Source organism: Anolis sagrei, chromosome 4 (assembly GCF_037176765.1).
Source record: "Anolis sagrei isolate rAnoSag1 chromosome 4, rAnoSag1.mat, whole genome shotgun sequence".
NCBI classification, from domain to species: Eukaryota; Metazoa; Chordata; class Lepidosauria; order Squamata; family Dactyloidae; genus Anolis; species Anolis sagrei.
Genome location: NC_090024.1, coordinates 101,295,276 through 101,318,901, shown reverse-complemented (window position 1 = coordinate 101,318,901; position 23,626 = coordinate 101,295,276). Strand labels below are relative to the sequence as shown.

Genomic DNA, 23,626 nt, shown 5'->3' with positions numbered 1-23,626 from the left:
GTAGTAATGGTACTCTTAACTGATTCTGTCACCCTAACAATCACTATTTATACCCACAACTTTTCCTTTAACATAGACGATCCTTTCACTCTCGATCAGTGGTTCCTAACCTTTTATTGACCATGAACCACTTGACCAGCGACCACGCTCCAACAGGGTTACGAATCAGTTTTTGGTTAACTTTAGATTCAATTTGGTCATTTGTGGTGCTGATTCAGAAAATTGCATTGAATAGACCACATCAGCTTTAGTTTCTGATACAGAACATATGCCATCTAGTAGTCACCATCTGCTCGCCCACAGAAAACCATATTTAATAATGTAGAGCTGATGTAGTAGTAGTAATCTTTCATGGATAGTCAGTCTCTCCCCTCCTGACATCCCCGTTGCTTTGGCACTATGCCAGAGTTTTGCGAGATCGGTTGCTCTTATTGCCGCATGGTTTCAAGGCAACAGTGTAGTAATGGAGAGGCTGCGGATCATATTTTTGTTATTGCAGACCAATGGTGGCCCACGGACCTCAGATTGGGAACCACTGCTCTCGATCTTGAAACTTACAGTCTTGCCTGTCCTCAGTATGTAGACTCCTGAGTGTATAGACTTGTCTTGTCAGCTTTTACTAAGCTGGTGATGCAGGAAATTAAGTCCAGTAGCATCATGTAGTCTAGAATTGGGAAAGGTGGGTTAGCAGAATGTTGGAAACTATAGAATGTTTGAACAATGAAGGCACTTTGCATCCCAGGTTCTGGAAGAGATCACTAGGAGTCCTTTGGAAGATCATGACTTAAAGGGGGTAAACAATATTTTTAGTTGTAAATATAATAATTTTATTTAGGAGTTCCCTGAAATGTTAACATTATTTCAGTGATTTCTCCCTGATGAAAAGATTGAGAAAGTCCACCCTAGAGGATTCCCTTAAACACTAACTGTGCAATCTCCATCATTTCATCCACACTCTGAAGTTAAAGGAATCTGTAGTCACCCTGATATCTTTTTCTATTTCAGGCTTGGACCCATGCAGGCATTCTTCTGAAACACAAATATAGTTTTCTAGTGGGATGTGCCTCCATCTCAGATGTCATAGCTCAGGTACGGATGCATTCCAATCATAGCTTTTTCTTCTGCTGAAAGGATCTAGCCAATTCTGTGTCATACCTGTGCTTGGATGGAAAATTGCTTACAAAAGTGGGCTATTCTTCCATAATTAGGTTGAAATTTGTGCTTTCTGGTGTGAATGTTAAGGAAGGGATACAAAAGATATGTGAAATGTTACGGGCTTTAACGTTACTAGCTGTGTCAAGTTGCCCTATATATATATTGTTACAGTTATACTTCTGTTACTGAATAGACGTGTCTGGTTATATTGATTTTTATTTGTATCATAGTATTGTGAAGAAATAAATATATAGTAGGCTCTGCATTTGCTGGAATTAGGGGTGAAGAACACCTGCAAAGTGGGAAAAGTGCGAATAAAAATATTTATGAACATTCTAGGAATCTCATTTTTCCAGCCCCGTTGCCTGCTCCCCGTTGCTCCCTCAATTTAGCAATGAGCCAAGAAAATCCCACTTAAAGCAAACATTTTTGTTATTTTACATTGATTGCAGCTGCTGGCTGTTGACTTTTCACAACATTGGGAAGAAGGGAGGATGTTGCAACCTGCATCCCAATCCTGAGGAGCAAAATTGCCCCTTGATATAAAAGTTGCCCACTCTTGTCCTGAGCTAGCACTAGCATCCTGTTTTCTTCCTCCTAATATTTACAAAGAAACTAAAAACTCACTAAAATTGTGTTCATGTGCTATAGCATTATGTAACAAAAACTGAATTTTTTTCTGTTCCTGGTTTGAAAGTTATTTCCTGCTTAACTGCGTGGTACTTACTTTGAAAGTAGTTGTTATACTCCAGAAATGTCATTTCTGTGGCTGCCATTTTTAACCTTTCAATGTGCCATTATTATTATTATTATTATTATTAATAATAATAATAATAATAACACTTTATTTGTATTCTGCCTTTCTCCCCATGGGAACTCAGAGTGATTTACAGTGTAAACAGATACCAGCAAACATTAAACGCCTTGTTACAATACGAGACACACAAACACAACGGCAGAGGCTTCTCCTTTCATTTCCGGCTTTAGAGGTGGTGCTCATCTCTGGCTCTGAGGAAAGTGCTGTTCTCTATTTCCAAGCCAAGGAGCCTGTGTTGTCACCTCCTGGTTGTATGACCAGCATGACTGCTTGGAGCGTCTTATGCCTTTCCCACTATGTTTTCGAACTGCTAGGTTGGCAGTATCTGGGCTAACAGTAAGAGCTCACCCCACCCCACGGAGAGCGAACTGCTAACCTTCAGGTCAGCAATTCAGCAGCATAAGTTTTTAACCCATTGTGCCACTGCAGCCATTTTAAACTTTTTATACAGAACACAAAAACAAAGTTTAATAAACTTTTTTCACATAGAACCAATTAGGAAATGACATTTATAAACCAAGAACAAAAATCGTGTTACACAGTGTAATAACGTTTGGATGATAACCTCCTTTGAAGGCTATGGATTAACAACAACAACAACAACAAAATAGGAAGCACAGGTCATTTTTAAGACTGATCCCAGACAGATTCTGCGGACTATAACTAGCAGCAAAGACATCTAGATAATATCTAATATTCAGTACATGATAGCTGTATCTAAAGTTGTTTAGTTTTCTAAGAGGAAGTTTGTTGGAGTCATGGTGGCGCAATGAGTTAAACCACTGAGCTGCTGAACTTGCTGACTGGAAGGTTTGTAGTTCGAATCCGCGGGACGGGTTGAGCTCCCACTGTTAACCCGAGTTTCTGCCAACCTAGCAGTTCAGAAACATGCAAATGTGAGTAGATCAATAGGTACCGCCTTGGCAAGAAGGTAAATTCAGTCATGCCGGCCACATGATGTAGGAGGTGTCTATGAACAATGCAGGATTTTCAATTTAGAAATGTAGATGAGCACCACTTTGAGAGCTTGAGATGAGCACCATCTCTCAAGAGGCAGAAGGGGAAGCCTTTACCTTATCTGTTTTTTAGGCATTGAATGTTTGCTTTGTGTTGTGTATACTGGAATCCATCCTGAGTCCCCTCAGGGAGATAGGGTGGAATACAAACTTACTGATATTGTTATTATTTACTGGCTGACCCCTGCCATGTGTTGCTGTGGTCCAGTCTGTGTATATGTGCTTTGTGTGTGTATATATTTGTGTAAATGTGTATATATGTGTGTTTGCGTATATGTGGTTTTGCTCATGTGTTGTAATGTGATTTGGGGGGGGGGGGTTGCTTTTTAAGTCTCTGCTGTTTTTTCAGTGTTATTATGAGTGATGGTCACTTGTTGGCCTGATACGTATATTGTATCCAAATTTGGTGTCCATTCGTCCAGTGGTTTTTGAGTTACCTTAATCCCACAAATGAACATTACATTTTTTACTTATATAGACTTATTATTATTATTATTATTATTATTATTATTATTATTAGTTAAAATTATGTTCATGTAACCCATCTCTTTTTCTGTTCCTTTCTTTTCTCTGACAGGTTGTTTTTGTAGCCATTCTGCTCCATAGTCACTTGGAATGCAGAGAACCTCTCCTTATCCCCATATTGTCCTTGTACATGGGAGCGCTTGTCCGATGTACCACCTTATGCCTGGGATACTACAGAAACATACATGACATCATACCTGACAGTAGCGGGCCAGAGATGGGGGTATGTGTTCCTACCTTAGTAAATCTAACTCTATTGTTCAGTCCAATACCTTAAGCAATAAGAATGATGAAATTACATGCCAGGGAAAGTTTTTTTATTAGTTCAACTGCCATAGTTCATTTGCTCATGTGCGCAAATGCAGCACATTAAAAAGTAGAAAGATAAAGAAGCCAACCCTTCCAAGGTTTTGTAGTAACTAGATTTGAACATTTGTGAAGGAGATTGTGACCAGGGCAGCTTCTGGATTTATTTGTTTATTGTGGGATTGTTGTGATGCCTTCAGTCATATTTTGGGGAGAGATATGGCAGGGTTCACATGTCACTGTTCATTGGTAGGCCTCCTGAATTTCCCAGTGTACCTGCCAGACTTCATATTGCGTTTAGATTTTTTTCTTTTTTCTTTTGAAATAATAGGCATCCTGACATTTTAGGAAGTATGGATGAGCAAAGAAGTACCTGCAATACATACACCTGTGGGGAAAACCCATTTTAAGAAGCACAATGTTGATGTGACTTACTAGATTCGGGAACTTCTCATAGCTCATCCCATGTGCAGAACAACCATTCTTAGTGAATCATAGTGAATATGCTGGTTTTTTAAAATCTGTCTTTTTGTAATGCAAACATGTTTGCCTGGCTGTATTTTTGTTTTAACAAAAACCCTAAATTGATAACAAAGCAAAACATAAATGAAAGTTTTTTCTAGCATTGTATCCCACTAATGCTTTGAGATTAAAGATCATCATCTTTAATGTACTTTAAATGCTACTTCCAAGAAAAAAAAATGCATTCAAACAATATATGTTTATGTAATATTTAGTTAGATGTTAGAATTAAATGCCCAGAATTGCAATAATCTAGATTGGATAGGCTTCTGATTAGAATCTCTGACTCCCTTTTGACTTACCATATATTCCGGCATATAAGACAAATGGGCGTATAAGACGACCCCCAACTTTTCCAGTTAAAATATAGAGTTTGGGATATACTCGCCGTATAAGACTACCCCTCTTCCAACGCACACCAATTTTTTTAAAAAGCATCAGATTTGATTTCAGTATGGTAATTTTCCTACTACTGTACCTCCTTCTCTGCCTCTCAGATCTCGCACATGCGCACCTGCACTGCTTCACTGCAGTCTTCAGGAGCGAGATCTGAGAGGCAGAGGAGGAGGTATGGTAATAGGATACAAGGGCAGGCCAGACAGGTAAAAGAGGTGTGTTTTTCTGGGCCCAGAGCCACTCTATGTCTTTTTTCCATACCCCGGGCACCTCGGACGCCTGCAACTTGCTCCGCCCTTCACTTACACCTTCCCGGTGAGGCACCTCTTCACCTCACCATCGAGACTGCATCAAGTCAATGAATCCTAATGAATTTTTTTTCTTCTACCGTACTTGTACTGCATCGGCCTTAATGCTTTCATACAGTCGCTGCATGTGGCAGGGACGCAGCCCTGCCATTTTTGAGCTCGCCCCACCATATGCGGGAACCACAGATTCTCCAATCCAGATTGGAAGTTTCAGCACCCGCTCTATAAGACTTCTCCCAGCGTTTAAGACTACTTCCAGCATATAAGACTACTCCTAGCGTATAAAACTACTCCCAGCGCTCCTGGTGTATAAGACGACCCCTGACTTTTGAGAAGATTTTCTTGGGTTTAAAAGTAGTCTTATACACTAGAAAATATGGTACTTGGGAAGGTATTTTGCATGCATGCTCTCACACATACTTCTTTCCGTTCTTGTTCCTACAATACTAATATTTTATCAAATATATTATTTAGCTGTGTTCTGATATTTGGCTCACAAAGACGTCCTCTTCTTATTCTACCCACAGGGAGATGCTACGATAAAAAAGATGCTAGGCTTCTGGTGGCCCTTGGCATTAATTCTCGCCACTCAAAGGATCAGTCGGCCTATTGTCAACCTCTTTGTATCCCGGGATCTGGGTGGCAGCTCAGCAGCCACAGAGGTATGAGTCTTCGAAAAGAAAATTGCTCAATTTCCTTATAGAAACCCAGACCTGGTCTGTATTTCCTTCACAATTCTGTAGCAATGCCGTTAAGCTATTGACAATATTAACTTTCCTTGGGGTATAAAAATACTGCAAATAGTCTAAATCTATGCGTCTTTCTTAGTGACTTCTGTAACTACACCCCCCCCCCCATTTATCTTGACTAAAACCCAAAATAGGCATTACCTGGAATGCCGTGTTACTTTTCCTCTGCATTATTATTCTAAAGGCAACCGCAGGAAGCTATTCGTTTAAATAGAAGTGTGGGTGGATAGTTGCTGTTTAAACTCTTTTTATCATACCGGTTATCACGTCAGAGTCATCTTCCACACTCTGTTTTTTTCCCTTCTAGAAGAGACAATAAATTGACTATGTGTGCTTTTTTCCATGGGTGAATACAGAACTTGTGGAATGCAATTCTGAGTGGGAGGAATGACTGCTTCCTTCTGCTAATGTATTTCAGTTTTAAAAAGCAATTAAAAGGGTAACATGGGATCCTTTTTATGCTTAATTAGACATTTAGCTGAACATTGGAGGGGGGGGGTTATCAGTTTGTTGGATTTTGAAACATTATTATTATTTTATTAACTTTATTTGTACCCCGCTAGCATCTCCCGAAGGACTCGATGCGGCTTACACAGGCCGAAGCCGCAAAACATAATACAATAAAAACATAACAACACAATAGCAAAGCAAATCAAACAATAAGCAAGATAACGACAATGGCAATACATCAAGACATGATTAAAACTGGTTCGGCCGGCGCACTGGGGTACAAGGGTTAAAAGTGCTGAAGTGGCAGGAGGCACGTAGGATTAAAAGTGCGGTGTGCAGCAACGGTTTGTTAAGCTAAGGTGCTACTGGGACTTGGGGTGGGGATTCCTAGTCTGAGAAGGCACAACGGAACAGCCAAGTTTTTAAATTCCTTCTGAAAACGGCTAGAGTAGGGGCCTGTCTGAGATCTTTTGGGAGGGCGTTCCAAAGTCGGGGGGCCGCCACAGAAAAGGCCCTGTCCCGTGTCCCCACCAAGCGCGCTTGCGACGTGGGTGGGATCACGAGCAAGGCCTCTCCAGATGACCGGAGCGAGCGTGCGGGTTCGTAGATGGTGATGCGGTCACGCAGGTAGGGTGGTCCCAAACCGTTTAGGGCTTTGTAGGTGAGCACCTGCACCTTGAATTGGGCTCGGAAAATAAATGGCAGCCAGTGGAGCTCCTTAAACAGAGGGGTAGACCTCTCTTGATAATGAGCCCCGGTTAGCATCCTGGCTGCTGCCCGCTGGACCAATTGAAGTTTCCGAGCCGTCTTCAAGGGCAGCCCCACGTAGAGCGCATTGCAGTAATCCATTCTAGAGGTGACCAAGGCGTGGACCACCCCGGCCAGATCAGCCTTCACGAGGTATGGTCGCAGTTGGCGCACAAGTCTTAGTTGCGCAAAGGCCCTCCCGGATACCGCCGACACCTGAGCCTCAAGTGTAAGCGAAGAATCCAAGAGGACACCCAAACTGCGGACCTGTGGCTTTAGGGGGAGTGTAACCCCGTCCAACACAGGTGACCACCCTATACCCCGATCCGGTTTACGATCGACCAGGAGGACCTCTGTCTTGTCGGGATTGATCTTCAGCTTGTTCTTCCTCATCCAGATCGACACAGCGGCCAGGCACTCGTCTAGCACCCGAGAAGCCTCCTTGGAATTAGGTGGAAAAGAGTAGTAGAGTTGTGTGTCATCCGCGTAGAGATGGCACCCAACTCCAAAACTCCGGATGACCTCTCCCAGCGGTTTCATGTAGATGTTGAAGAGCATGGGCGACAAAATAGAGCCTTGCGGGACCCCACAGGTCAAAGGCCAGGGATCAGAGCAGGCGTCTCCCAGCTTCACCATCTGAGTTCGTCCCTCCAGGAAGGACTGGAGCCATGACAAAACCGTGCCCCCAAGGCCCATCCCGGAGAGACGACCCAGAAGGATACCATGATCGATGGTATCGAAAGCCGCTGAGATGTCCAAGAGAACCAGTAGGGTCACACTCCCCCTGTCCAGCTCTCTGCGGAGGTCATCCACCAAGGCGACCAAGGCTGTCTCGGTGCCATGACCAGGCCTGAAACCAGACTGTGACTGATCTAGGTAGTTGGTATCGTCTAGGAAACCCTGGAGCTGGGAGGCGACCACCCTTTCCATCACCTTACCCAAAAAGGGGAGATTGGAGATCGGCCTGTAGTTATTCAGCACCGTGGAGTCAAGGGAAGCTTTTTTGATAAGTGGGCGAACCACGGCCTGCTTCAAGTTAGATGGAAAAATTCCTTGCTCCAACGATGCATTAATAATCGGTACAAACCAGTCAAGCAACCCCCCTCTGGCTGATTTAATGAGCCAAGATGGGCATGGGTCTAGAAATGAGGTGGTCGCTCTCACAGCCCCAAGAATCTCCTCTACGGTTTCAGGAAGAACAAGCCTAAAAGAATCCCACAAAATTGGACAAGCAGGTACCTCCGTCACCTCTTCAGGCACTGCGATGGAATTGGAGTCGAGCTCGAGACGTATCTGGGCGACTTTATCTGCAAAATGGTGTGCGAATTCGCGACACCGAGCTGCGGGGTCGTCAGGGACCTCCTCCACCACAGGTGGGTGGAGGAGTTCTCCCACGACCCGAAACAGCTCCGATGATCTATTTGCTGCAGATGCTATACGAGCGGTCGTGAATGATTTCCTGGCCACCCGAATAGCCACGGAGTATGCCCTAAGAGAGGCTCTAGCCCGTGTTCGATCAGACACATCTCGGGATTTCCTCCATTTGCGCTCTAGCCCCCTTCTCGTATGCTTCATCACAGCCAGCTCCTCGGTGAACCAAGGAGATGGCCTGTCACGACGCAACGAGATGGGGCGTTCAGGTGCGATCGTATCTAGCGCCCTGGTCATCTCCCCATTACATGCATTGAAAAATGCATAAACTTGTACACAACTTTCATTTTAAGAGTTTGTTGTTTCATTGAATCATACTTTGCATGGAGCATCTGTGAACAATTGTGAAAACTCTAAAATTAGGACAGTAAATAAAGAGCAACACACAAAAAACAGGGCAATTCCAGACAAGAAGAAATCGAGGCCAGCTAACACCTCCCAACAAAGGTTCCCCCAGGCAGCAATCACCCAAGCTTTGAAGCTGCAAGACCATTCAATGCTAATCAAGATGACCAATTGCAACATTCACACTTGCCTGAAACAGATAAGAGTTCTGGACATTCCACAGATATAGAAAGCTCACTTGCCTAGTTTTCAACAGACCTCTCAACCTCTGAGGATGCCTGCCATAGATGTGGGCAAAGCATCAGGAGAAAATGCTGATGTTGTGATCCCAGGTGACAGCAGGATTGAAGAGAAACAACTGGAAAAGCTGACACGATATGAGGATTTAAAGATCGAACTGCAAAGACTCTGGCACAAGCCAGTAAAGATGGTCCCAGTGATGACTGGCACACTGGGTGCAGTGCCTAAAGACCTTGGCCTGCACTTAAACACAATCGGCGCTGACAAAATTACCAACTGCAGAAGGCCACCCTACTGGGATCTGCACTCATTATTCGCCGATACATCACACAGTCCTAGAGACTTGGGAAGTGTCCGACATGTGATCCAATACAACAGCCAGCAGAGTGATCTTCTTTGCTGTGGACTCATCTTGTTGTGTTTCAAATAATAATAATGATAACAACAACAATAACAATAATAATAATAATAATATTTCTATACCATCCCCTCTACCTGAGAGGACTCAGGGCGGTTTACACATAAGAAGGCAGACATTCAATGCCTAATGAAATACAAAACATATCAAAAACATAATAATAATATTTCTATACCATCCCCTCTACCTGAGAGGACTCCGTGTCCCATAAAAAACATTGTTGTCATTGCTAAAATTGCTGTTGTTAACTGATGTTGTGTTGATGTAATGCGGGCATCAAATTGTGTAAGCCACCCTGAGCCCCCCCCCCCCCCCAGGGTGAGAAGGGCGGGGTATAAGCAACCGAAATAAATAAATAAATAATATCAAAATACACAATAAAACACAATAATAATGGTGGGTTTACCATGAAGGATTAAGAACTTGAGAAAGAAAATATAACGATGTGTTTACCATTAAGCATTGAGAAAAAAATATAACAGAATAGCCAGTAAGACATAATTAACTAAAACATAGATAAACATTACAACAAATACCCTCAAAACAGTTTAAAATATGGCAACTTGAATGCACAGACACACATAATAGATTGTACCATCTTGATGGAATTGGCATTCTTCACAAACACATCCAGGGAGAGGCAGAGAGTCAGCCAGTCAACCAATCAATCATTCAGTCAGTCTGTCTTCAATGCCACATGCATTGCCATCTTTGGTAAATTTTCATTTAAGGTTACAGGAATGTGCAGGGAAGACAACCCACCACTTCTGCCTAAAGAAGCCAACTAATCATTGAATGGTTCCATCTGTAGATATAATCCATTTGATTGTAGTTTTTACAAATAATATTAATTATTTCACACTTGTGGAATCAATGAATGGACATAGTTGGTATTGTTGGGTTATATTTCCAACAACCCCCTGTTATTATTGAAGAGTTGATCTTTACTGGTTGTATGTGTATTACCGAAGGATAAAACAAGATAAAAGGAGCTATATAAAGTTGTGTTGCATATTAGAAACTGCCTGTTCAAGTATGTGGAAATACTTGATTACACAGTTTGCTCTTTTGGCTTGCAATTTGTGCAATTAATATATTTTAAATGCCACAATAACATGGCTTTTAGTTGCTAAGCGCAAAGAATGCATTCCCTTGAAGGCACATGCTTCTATTATCAGCTGGAAGCTGGTTTCATTAGGGCTCATTGTTCGTTTTGTTCTTTTTGCTTCCGTTTCTGAAAACATCACCGCTGAAAGAGCAAGAACTGGCAGAGCCAGCAGTAGGAAAATCCTGCCAACGCACAATCTGAATGTACTTCAGGTTTCCATATATGATGCTACTCGTAATCTGAGTCTGACAGCAGGAGGAAAAAGGGGACTATATGAAAATAATGAGGTTTCATGTTCTACTTGATTTCTGGATTTTTTTTGTCCGACATTTTATCTGGCCCAGCTTTGGCTGAACAGATATGTCACACATCCGGCTTTAGGATATTTCTTTCTTCCTTTTTTTTTGTCCCATTGAGTGCAAATCCCTTCTTTTTCTGAGGCTCACCACAATATGCTGATAATGCATCAGTTCTTTTGTGAGCCGCCTTGCATCCCACTCCAAGAGAAAGGTAAAGGTTTCCCCTGATATTAAGTCTAGTCATGTCCAACTCTGGGAGGTTGTGGTACTCATCTCCATTTCTAAGCCGAAAAGCCGATGTTGTCCATAGACACCTCTTGGTCATGTGGCTGGCATGACTGCTTGGAGCACTGGTACCTTCCCGCAGTAGTGGTACCTATTGATCTACTCATATTTGCATGTTTTCGAACCCCTAGGTTGGCTAAAGCTAGGCCTAACAGCGGGAGCTCACCCCACTCCCCGGATTTGAACATCCAACCTTTCGGTCAGCAAGTTTGGAAGCTCAGTGGTTTAACCCGCTGCACCACCGGGGGTCTCCAAGAGAAAAGTAGCATATAAATAAATCAACAAGTATATAAATCAGTTTATACATTTCTGGGATATTTTTTTATAATTATTTTTATTAATGAATAACATAAAAGACATTAAACAAAAAATTTACACACTAATGATTAAAATATCCTATACTTATCCATCTCTCTCTCTCTCTCTCTCTCTCTCTCTCTCTATATATATATATATATATACTACGAAAGTAGGAGAACATCATAAAGAGAGAGTAAAAAGATCAGAAAGAAAAGCATAGAAATGTAAAAAGAAAAACAAACAACAATCACCCCAAAAACTCTCCTGACAAACACTTATCAATTTTTCCTTGTCACTTCCAGATTGCTTCTAGTGGTATTATTTAATTCCTTTTTCCCAATGTTCCTGATGTAAATGCCACTTTGCATGTGTTTTAAGTCCTAACCGAGATAATTCTTTATTCTGCTTTTATAATAATTTGTATTTGTTCTTTTTAATTTTTTTAATAAAGCTGCTCTAGTCTGTTCTATTTGATTTTGATCTGTTTTGGACAATTTTTGGGTCAAAAGGTCCTTGTTCATAATGTCCATCACTTTTTCAATCCAGTTTTCTATTGTTGCTGTTTTTTCTGCCTTCCAAAATCATGCTATGCATATTCTAGCCACCATATTCTAGAAAATACTTTCTTCATTTTTTCCATTTGGAAATCTGTAATCCCTAGTAAAAATACTCAGGTTTAAACTCAAACTTAAATTGTAACATTTCTCCTATTTTTTATATGATTCATACCAAAACCTTTGACTATCTTGCATTCCCACCACATGTTTATAATTTTTTGGGATATCTTGAGAGACTTACCTGTTGCCAACACTGCCTTCTTCCAAGTACCAGGCAAAACTTTTTTTTAAATTATCTGAGGCTTTTAAATTTTAGGCTTGTAAATCTTGTCATTTATTAAATGTCCTGTTGATGCTTTGAAAACAGCGGTGATGTAGGAATAGTTTAAATAATAGCTTTTCAAACCAAGATTTAAATAGTTTAAATAATAGCTTTTCAAAGCAATATTTCTAACAATTATTACAAATTTTGTTTCAATCTAGCCATGATTAACGTTACAAATGGTGCATAGGTGGTATTTTAAAGTCTAGAATGGAAATCTTCCTGTTATTTTTAACTAGATCTGGACATGAATTCTATTGGGAGACCCAATTAGAGTAGAGCCTAGTGCAGCAGGCATGGGCAAACTTCGGCCCTCCAGGTGTTTTGACTTCAGCTCCCACAATTCCTAACAACCTACTGTGGGAGCTGAAGTCCAAAACACCAAAGTTTGCCCATGCCTGGTCTAGTGAGTCAATATTTATGTTTTCTACTATTTATTGATACATTTATTCAATTAACAAACTTTTTCCATACAAATCTTATTTCGGTATACATTATTCCAAAAGTCACTTTACCTTATATGACACTTTATACAATTCTTAGATGTGTAAACCTGTCAATTCTTGGATTTTGATTTTTTTATTTACTAACAATGGAAATACTACAGAGAATTGTGTGTTGCCATACCAAGACTGTTAATGTTTTACAAGAGGCAGGGAATGACAGAAAGAGAGAAAGAAAACATGTAAAACAGTTTAAATGGTAATTATCTGCATGTACTTAAGAGTAAGCCTCATTGAGTTCAGAAGAATATTATCCTGAGTAAACCTCCATAGATTTTCACAGTCATTAAAGTCTTTCTTTTTTAATACATTTGATGCGATTCATTTCACACTTGTGTAGTGGTTTTGGTCCAGCAAATAAAAATTCTCAACCTCTATAGTGGAAAGGACAACGCAGATTTCTTTTTCAAAATAGTCAAGTGGTTGAGTTGTACTTGGCCCTAAGAGTCTTGATTTTTGTTCCTTGGGACTTATTTTCTCTGTTTTTAAAGAGTCTCAGGTTGATCCTTGTAATCATTGTCCTGGTGGATTAATGCTCATAAACAGGGTGAATGGCGCTGCTTGCTAATTATTCTGGGAGTATCAGTTCCCTTGCAGCAACCCACAAATTTCCAACTTTGTTTCCTAGATTTCTGAATGATTCACTTTAATAATACACTTTATTTATGTTCCGCCCTTCTCTCCTAGGGAACTACAGCATTTTACATACATTGACAAACAATCAATGCTTTTCCAATTATAAACAATGGGACACACAGACACAAACAATATAATATTATATAATACTAATATTATGAATGATGTATTAGTACTATGCTAATAATATAGTATGTTTTATGTACATATGACTTGTAAGCCGCTCTGAGTCCCCTTTGGGGTGAGAAGGGCGGCATATAAATGCCGCAAATAAATAAATAAATAAAGGCAGAGGCCACTGAAGTAGTACCTATTTATCTACTCACACATTACATGTTTTTGAACTGCTAGGTTGGCAGGAACTGGAGTTGACAAACGCGAGCTCACTCTGTCTCGTGGATCAAACTGCCAACCTTCAGGTCAGCAGTTCAGCAGCAAAATGGTTTAACCCATCACACCACCATGGATCCTTTGTGCCACCATAGCTCCTGAACAGCTGTCCACTTGTGTCACCCCTATATGAAGTTCATCTGCATATAGACCTGTCATTTGCCATATATACTTCTGAAAACATTTTGCATACTTGAGTTTCATGTAGGTAGGTAGTAGCTGCTATGTCACAGAAAGTTGCTGATATGTTTCAGGTCCTTTCATGATGTCGTGAAAAATGCTTAATATATTGAAGGGGTCTCAGATCTTGGGGTTATATCCAGTTTGGCTTTTCCTCTCATAGGACTTTTACATGGGGTTGCCTTTGAAGACAGTTCAGAAACTGCAGCTAGTGCAATGGTCGGCCAGATTACTAACTGGAGCTAGCTACAGGGAACATACCACACCACTGCTGAAGCAGCTCCACTGGCTTCTGACAAGCTTCCAGGCTCAATTCAAGGCACAGATTGTTACCTATAAAGCCCTATACGCTTTGGGCCCAACTTAACTTCGAGACCACATCTCTTTCTATGAACCAGCACGAGCTCAGGGATCGACAGGGGAGGCCCTCCTCTCGGTCCCTCCACTGTCTCAAGCGCAGTTGGTGGGGACGAGAGAGGAGACCTTATCTGTAGTGGCCCCACGGCTCTGGAATACACTCCCAAAAGAGATTAGATTAGCCCCCACCATTCCATCCTTCCATTCCAACCTGAAAACATGGATGTTCAGACAGGCCTTTAACCTTGAGTAAGTTGAATGGGTCCATATGAAGCACCTGTGAATCGACGGCAGTTATTTTTATCTATTGCTGTTTAAAATTGTATTATTTTGATTTTATGCTAACATGTGTTGACGGGGGTTTGTTGTTATAATTTTATGTGACTTGTTTTATACTTTTGTACCATTTTTATTGGTTGTACACTGTATGTTCACCCTGGAGTGCTTTGTAAGCCGCCCCGAATCCCATCGGGTGATGGTGGCAGGATATAAATAAGGTATTGTTATTATTTCAGGAGAACTAGGAGAGGGTGATGCCTACCTCATTTTTGGGTGACCCACCGGAACAAATTATGGGGGGAGAGATGTGGATATAGGACAGAGAGCAGAAGACGGTCCCAGTGTCTGCTCCTATGACATTAGATTAGTCCATGATCTCCACCACACGTGGGTTCCTTAATCTTTCACTATTTTATAGGTGGAATGAACATCCTTATGTTATATTCTGTGCAACTGCAATAAAATACTTTTTAGGAAAATGTGACCGTGTAAAGTGTAATAGTGCTGTGTTATTAAAAGTGGATCTGCTGCATATTAACATAATTTGTGGGTTGAAATTATTTAATTACCTTTTGGTCATCTTGGGAGTAGGGAGTGATAACTCAGGTTTTCTGTTTGCAAATTTAGAAACTGTTGGAGCATAATACTAAACTACTAATACTCAAATTAATGCTGTTACATCTTCCAGTACAGTTAAAAGCAAAGACTCACTAGTCTGGGATTTTTGCCCCTAACATAGTAATCATAAATCAGTTACTTGTTTGACCATACAGACTTTTCCTAACATAAATGTGATGGAACCAACTGAATATTGTACAAAAAGTAATTTTGATGAACTGCTCTGCAAATTTGATCTTTAATTTTCGGTCTCTTTTTTGTGTGTCTCTTCCCTTAGGCAGTGGCAATTCTGACAGCTACATATCCAGTGGGGCATATGCCATATGGCTGGTTGACAGAGATTCGAGCTGTTTATCCTGCTTTTGACAAGGTGAGCTTATTTTCTAAGAAGAGAGGCTTTGATTCCCTTTCAGATATGTGCTCGCCAAGAATGCTCTCTGAGAAATTGGTTTTATAGCTATGTGAAACCTGTAGGAAACGAGACAACATGGAATGATATGAAACTTCAAATCACTTCTTGGCTAAGATCAAATGCAGAATCTTTCAAATCCCGCTTCTGTTGCCACTGTTGATGTAACAGCCTTGGCTATATGTCTGTTTGCCTCTGCCTCGCTGTTTGCCACCCCGCCGTCTTTTGGTCATGCTGAGGTTTGATCATGGCCAAGTTGTGAGATTCATTAGCTAATTTGTAATTTCTAATACAGTGACTTTTAAATTCAGCATGTGACTTTTGTTATACCAAATGATAACCATGTCACCCAAATCTTCTGACATGATCGTCAAGTTCCAAGGGCTTTCCTTTGCTTCACTGAGTAAGTTTTAGTGTGGGTTTATCTCTTAATGTAAGATTAGTGTAATGTGAATGTTTAAATGTAATTTTGTGTAATGCCTGTGAATGTAACCTGATCGCATTAGCAGAGAGTGTATTGACACTGAAATCAGTCAAGTCTCTAACGAACTGTGAAGATGTGACCCTGAGTGTGCCTGGAACACATAGGGAGGATCCAGAGATAAGATTTCGTTCGTCCTTCTTACTTCGGTGCTTTTGTCTTGTTTCTGTTCTTTTTGGTTGGGCGTCAATGCGAGTGTGTGCTGTATATTTGCTCTACTCAGTAAAGCTATACGTTTGCTTTTACTGAAGTCTCAAAGTGTCCATTCTTCTAAGCTTCAAAGCTTCTGTCACACTCTGACATTATTTGCCTGCCAAAAAAAATCTAGAAATCTTTCTGCGGATCCATTTTTATAGTAGGGATCATTTGCTATTCTACCCAGATTGAATAAATTCAACTTTCCACATTTTTCAAAAGATACACCTGCACTGTAGAACTAATGCAGTTTGTCATCATGTTAACTGTCATGACTCAATGCTATGGAATCATGGGATATGTAATTTTACAAAGCCTTTCACTTTCCCTGCCAAAGAGTGCTGGTGAATCACCAAACTACAAATTCTAGAATTCCATCGTATTGCGCTACAACAGTTAAAGTGGTATTAAACTGCATTAATTTTGCAATGTAGTTGGATCCTAAGTCTCTTTTAATTTGTTTTCAAACTTTTTCATAGTTGTTTACTAGTAATAAACTGTTCTTCTTCTTGATTGTAACTCTCAGATATTTAATCCCTCTTTTTCCACTTTAAAATTGGAAAGATAAGTTAATTATCCTTTTTTGGGATCTTATATTTAGTCACTGATTTTGGTTTTTATCACAATTCACTTTAAAAATAGAACATGTCTCAAATGCCTTAATTTTTTTCAGAAAAATCTGCACTGAGCCCAGTGGGTTTTGTGTCATCATCACAACATCATATAACCTTCATCTTATATTGGTCTTTTTAAAATCTTACCCCGTAGATTCTGTCATATTGTTTGATATCTCCGTAGCATCCCAACACCAAAATAAAGTAAAGGGGAGGGGACGCTACTTTGTCTAGCTTACTTTTGTATCTCACCCAATTGTGTTACATTACCATTTACAAAAATCAGAATAAATGTTGAGCTGAGTAAATTATCTGTATTGTCCGGATAATATTTTCACCAAATCAGCAATTCAAAAATTTTTATCAAACACTTTCTCCATACCTAAAATATCTTTTTAATTACTTCAGTAAAATCCGTAATTGTCACAGGCTCATTTAGACATTGCTTTTGTTCCAGACATAATTTGTTCAATTGGAGTTTATCCAAGTAATCTTCCATATCTGGTATTTTCTCCTTATTCCTCATATATAAGTATCTACAATATTGCTGCAGTCTGGCCTGAAGTCACCTTTGCACCCAGCACCACACAATATTCCAGTCTTACTAACTAAACAGTTTATTAAAGAAAACAAATATAAAAAGGCAAAAGGCAATGTAAAAACCAATGTCCAAAAAGCAATTAAAAAGGCTTTCAAAAAGCAATAGTCCAAACATGAAAGTTCAGTTCAAAAGTAACAAGGTACATGAAAAAAAATCATAAATCAATACATAGGCGTAAACCTATAACCAGACACTCCGGAACTTCTTCCAAAACATGAATCCTTGAGCTTGAGCCCAAGACTTTTCCAAAGATCTTAGACATAGACTTGAACGTGGAACAAGAACAAAATCCAAGGTGTACACAGTGACACAGTCTTACCTGCTTTAACCCCTTCAGTAAACAACACTTTAATTTAAGGTCCACAAGCCATGAAGTCATGCCTTTAACATTTCATCTGTTTCAAGGATTTCTCACGGAGTCTCTGTGTCCTCTGTAATCTGACTCCCTCCTCCTTGAGGTCAAGTTTCAAACTCCTACTGACCTCAGGTGTTTTCTGTGGGGAAAGATCTTTCCCTTTCAGCTCCTTATTTTCCATTGCCATGGAATGACCAGGGGAAAGGTATTCCCTATCTGCTGATGCCCAAGCATCTCCATCTCTTCCCTATTCTGAAGCCATTTTTTCCTGACCAGATACCGGCCCATCCTCCCAGACAGAATCATAATCCAAAATCCCTTCATTTCCCACACTGGAAAACCCATCATTCCTCACAAGCTGTGACTGAACAATCCCCTCATCTTTAACCTCTGGCTGCACTACAACAAATACTTCTAAAATTAAAATTCTCTATTACAGCCCAGTTTCTGTTCTAAACTCCCATTACTTTCTGTCATACGTTTATTCAAATCTAGCATCTGTTTAGACCATGGATATTGTAATAAACATAGGATCATTTTTGTTTTACTCGTTTCTGTACAATTTTTTTGGTGGCCATGCTTATGATATTGTATAAATCATTCTGCTTAAATTCTGGCATCAGAGACAGCATTTGTTTTCCATTCTCTGACATATACGCTCTCAAGTAGAGCTTTTAATTGTTTGAGTCTTAGAGACATTAAATCCATTTCTTATTTCCAGTCCAAATTGCCCCTTAATTTAATCTTCAGATTTTGAGTGCTATGCTGTCTGTCTGGGCACTTAGTTCCACTTTCCAAATACTTTATAAATGGAGACTGGACTTAGAATATTTTGGATGCAAATCATTTGAGTGTAATAAATCACCAACTGAAGGGGGGGGGGATCTTCTTTCCTATTTAGCATGGCCTTCCAGGCTCCTTTAATGATGTTATAAATCTTTGTGCGGAGAAGCTTCTGTTTAGCCGACCTTAATGACTCTTGTGATTCTTCAGCTTTGCAGTGGGGAACGTTGTAATGGACATCTCTAACAGATGGTTTCCCCAACCCATTTCTGATCTGGGGGGTTTTATCCGGGAGACAACATTTATGCCCTTGTGGAATGATTATGTGTCTTTATATGCTTAAAGATCATAATACATCCTGCAAAGTTAGAGCAGCATATGAATTATTCTGCTATGTCCAGTTCTATCTAAATTTTAAAAGATCTCTCCAAGGTGCTGAACTTGTTCGGAATATAAGGTTTAGTAATTTGAGCATGTTCTTTAAAGATCAGCCTGAAATCTAGAGAGGAACCAGCATGGTACTGAAATGGAAGCCACCAGCTGCAACTGTTAATGGGCCAATATTTCACAAAAAATGTCATTATTATTATTATTATTATTATTATTATTATTATTTAATATACAAGAAGATTAGTACATAGTAAACAAGATCACTATGCCTGCTTTCATATTGGATTACACATTGGACACTTCCCAAATGTCTAGGACTTGGGGAATAACGCATGCAGATCTGAATAGGGTGGCCTTTTGCAGTTGACAGATGCTAATTTTGACAGCACTGATTGTTTCCAAGTGCTGACCAAGATCTTTAGGCACTCCACCCAGTGTGCAGATCACTACTGGGACCACCTTTACTGGCTTGTGCCAGAGTCTTTGCAGTTCGATCTTATTGTGTAATCTTTTCTAGTTGCTTCTCATCAATTCTGTTGTCTCCTGCGATTGCAACATCGATGATCCATACTTTGTTTTTTAACACAATTGTGAGGTCAGGAGCATTGTGCTACAAAACTGTCAGTCTGAATTAGGATGATGATGATGATGATGATGATGATGATGATGATTATTATTATTATTATTATTCTCCTTTCTTGGCTTGAGGTGGGCCCCAACACAGCTAAAAATACATCATTATATAAAATACATATATTAAAATGTATTTCTATGAAATACATATATTTAAAACACACAGAACAAAGATGAAAATACAGCAAGCACAAGGCATGAATTTAACTTCATAGTAAAAACTGACTGAGTAGGTCTGCCGGAAGAGATAATGTCCCACTCACCACTCCATTGGCTTCTGTTCATCTTCCGGTCGCAATTCAAGATTCAGGTTCTTACCTATAAAGCCCTAAACGGTTTGGGACCCGCCTACCTTCGTGACTGTATCTCTCTTCATGAACCAGCCCGAACTCTTTGATCTTTGGGCGAGGCTCTCCTCTCACCCTTGCCAGTCTCTCAGAAGAGAGCCTTCTCCTCTGTGTCCCCTCGAATCTGGAACTCACTGCCCGGAGAGATTAGGAAAGCCCCTACTTTAGAAACTTTTAAAAAGAGTCTCAAGACCTGGCTCTGCCGTTGCGCCTTCGGAAAGTAGCCACACAATTTCATGCTGCTGCTCCCTCAGCATTCTTACCCCAGGAGTCGTCCCCCCCTTGTATGTAGGTTTGTTTATTATCACATCTCTCCATGAGTCCTCCTTACAATTAGTTTTACCCCTTTATCTCACTCAGAGTTTTAAAATCATTTTATGTACATGCAGCCCACTCTTTGTCCTTATGTTTGGTTCTTATGTTCTATGTATATTGTTTATATGCTTTGATGTTTTATACTTTAATGTTATGTTGTTTATTTTATTGTATTTTTTGTATTGTAATTTGTTGTTCGGGCTTGGCCCCATGTAAGCCGCTCCGAGTCCCCGTTGGGGGAGATGGTGCCAGGGTATAAATAAAGATTATTTATTTATTTATTTATTATGTAGAGAAAACCCATTTCTCCTTCTTTTTGGATTTGCTTATGGATTTCTGGGGAAATAATATACTTAAAAATACATTATGCTTTCCCCCTTTTTTTGTAAATCTTAAAATGGATACAAGAAAAGTCCCAAGCATGGATTGACCATTTCAGTAGGGTTTTTTTTAAAATACCTGACCTCACATAGCCACCCTGAAAAAAAATATATTAATGACATTTTTACTCATACATAAAACAGCATGGACAGCTTCCTGGGAAGATTTCACTGGGATGGCTCCCTACTGTCCATGAATGCTGATTTTCCAGAAGCTGCATCTGCATGTATAGATTGCGGGTTGAGGGGCGGTTCTGTTAGCATAGTGACACATTGAATCTCCATGCAACACGGAATGTTTACAGATCATTAGAGTGAATAAGAGCCTGGTGTTCAGCACTTTGTGTTCTGTGGGGTGCTTTCTTTGCTAATTGGAGATATAATGAGTCAGGAGTTGATGCAGTGATTTGCGCCTGATCTGTTCTTGGGAGCAAAATTTTAAAAAACAGTACAAAGCTCAGGTTTGTCATGTGTTGAGCATCTGCCTTAGCATCTCACTGCTTCAAACTGCAAGGTTTTCTTCTGTAGACTCTCACAAAGAAGTGGAATAGGCAAATTAACTCTGAGACGACATGTATGTTCACTGCTTACTTGGGAAAATGTCATTTTCTGTAGGCTGCAGCTCTCAGCATCACTTACTATTGCCTATGTATCTAAGCCAAATGAGAGTTGCAGTAGAGCAGCTTTTGTTGAACTTAGTGCTTCTCAACCTTGGGTCCCCTGATGTTTTTGGCCTACAACTCCCAGAAATCCCAGCCAGTTTACCAGCTGTTAGGATTTTTGGGAATTGTAGGCCAAAAACATCTGGGGACCCCAGGTTGAGAACCACTGATAGATATTCTTGACCTTGATCTCTTTTCTTCCTTGTGTGAATTCTGTTTGAAAGCGGCACCTAACTGCAATATGACCAACTAAAGCAGAAGTCAGCTGTGCCTGTATAATAATAATAATAATAATAATAATAATAATAATAATAATTTGGAGCACAATACTCCTGACCTCACGATCGTGTTAAAAAACAAAGTATGGATTGTCGATGTTTCAATCCCAGGTGACAGCAGGATTGAAGAGAAACTACTGGAAAAGCTGACACAATATGAGGATTTAAAGATCGAACTGCAAAGACTCTGGCACAAGCCAGTAAAGGTGGTCCCAGTGGTAATTGGCACACTGGGTGCAGTGCCTAAAGACCTTGGCCTGCACTTAAACACAATCGGCGCTTACAAGATTACCATCTGCCAGCTGCAGAAGGCCACCTTACTGGGATCTGCAGGCATTATTCGCCGATACATCACATAGTCCTAGACACTTGGGAAGTGCCCGATGTGTGATCCAATACAACAGCCAGCAGAGTGATCTTGCCTGGTGTTGACTCATCTTGTTGTGTTTCAAATTATTATTACTATTATTATTATTATTATTATTATATTTCTTACTCGCCTCTCTTCATGGCTTGAGGCCGGTTACAGAATAATTAAAAAGCATAAACATTGTAAAAATATCACATATTATAATGTATTTCTATTAAAAATATCAATATTAAAACATATTTCTATAAAATATATATTAAAAGACACAAAACAGATCAAACAAAGAGCACACATTTAAAACCCATTCTTTATCATATATGACACTTTATCACACACAATGCATGCTTTATCACATATGATACTTCAAAAACCCATATGTATAGTTCTAAGGCTACCAGTTAAGTATTATGTACTCATTGTTTGCTGAAGAACTGTGGTTCAGTCTGCAGCTGTGATCCACATACATGTTTATAAAGTCTATGGTATGAACTATAGCAAAAAGAGGATTGTGGCAATACAAAATGCTTTTCGTTTCAATTTCTCTTAGTGGGAAGCTTTGCTGATACTTCTCAGTGAGCACCACTGGATTGTCAGCAGGTCTAATAAACAAAATTATGTCAATGTTCCTTTATTCCTTTATTCTGCAAATTCAGCAGCTTTTTGGAGGCAAAAAGTGGCTTCTTCTCCCCCTTCTTCATTGTTTATAGGTACATATGCCAGCAAATCAGTTACTTTATAGCATAATTCACAGCATAATTCTATGAAATTTACTTAGAATTAAGTGCCATAAGAATTAATAGGGTGTATACTCCCAGGCAAGTGGAAATAGAATTACAGATGCAGTTGCGGTGTTTCGGTAGAAACATCAAATGTTAATGCTATTTTCTCTTCTTTTACTCTAGAATAACCCCAGCAATAAAATGGTGAACAGCAGCAGTACTGTCTCATCAACTCATATCAAAAAGTTCACCTTTGTCTGCATGGCCTTGTCCTTAACGGTAAGAAGTCAAAATACTATCATATCAGTTATTCTTGATTTTCTGTTTATCCCAGGGCTCTTCCACACAGCTATATAACACAGAATATCAAGGAAAATAATCCACAATATCTGCTTTGAACTGCGCTGTCTGAGTCCTCACACACTGACATATGATCCACTTTAATGTGGATTTTATACAGCTATGTAGAAGGGGGCCCAGGGTCTGTAGAAGTTGTTAAGAGTGGTACTCCACTCCCACCTCACTCTTTTTCTCCTCATGTAGTCACTCTGTGAGACAGAGACTAGGTTAAGAGCCCTAAGTGAGTAAGGGTCTTAATCCTGATCTACTGCTCTGCTCCTGTGACCCTGCAGTACTAAGTACATTTAAATTTAAATGAAATATTGGAGTTTACGTGCTGGATCTTTCCCTCTCATGACTGAAAAACAGGCACTACACTTAGAAAACAACAAACACTGTGTTCTCATCATTGTATCTATTTGTCTATATGTGCATGCATATAGGTGTTGGTATGTGTGATGGAGGGCTGTATCTAATGTGATGGGAAATAAAAACT

At 39.9% G+C, this 23,626-nt stretch overlaps 1 protein-coding gene across 1 annotated transcript in view; it reads left to right on the top strand.

The window, feature by feature from the left end:
* ANKH (ANKH inorganic pyrophosphate transport regulator) overlaps positions 1 to 23,626 on the top strand; it is a 177,439-nt gene that overhangs the window by 128,161 nt on the left and 25,652 nt on the right. The window contains exons 4-8 of the mRNA XM_060774668.2: positions 1,006 to 1,089; positions 3,566 to 3,736; positions 5,573 to 5,707; positions 15,537 to 15,629; positions 22,975 to 23,070. Of these exons, the coding sequence (XP_060630651.1) occupies positions 1,006 to 1,089; positions 3,566 to 3,736; positions 5,573 to 5,707; positions 15,537 to 15,629; positions 22,975 to 23,070 (579 nt within the window). The remainder of the gene's footprint in view (positions 1 to 1,005; positions 1,090 to 3,565; positions 3,737 to 5,572; positions 5,708 to 15,536; positions 15,630 to 22,974; positions 23,071 to 23,626) is intronic.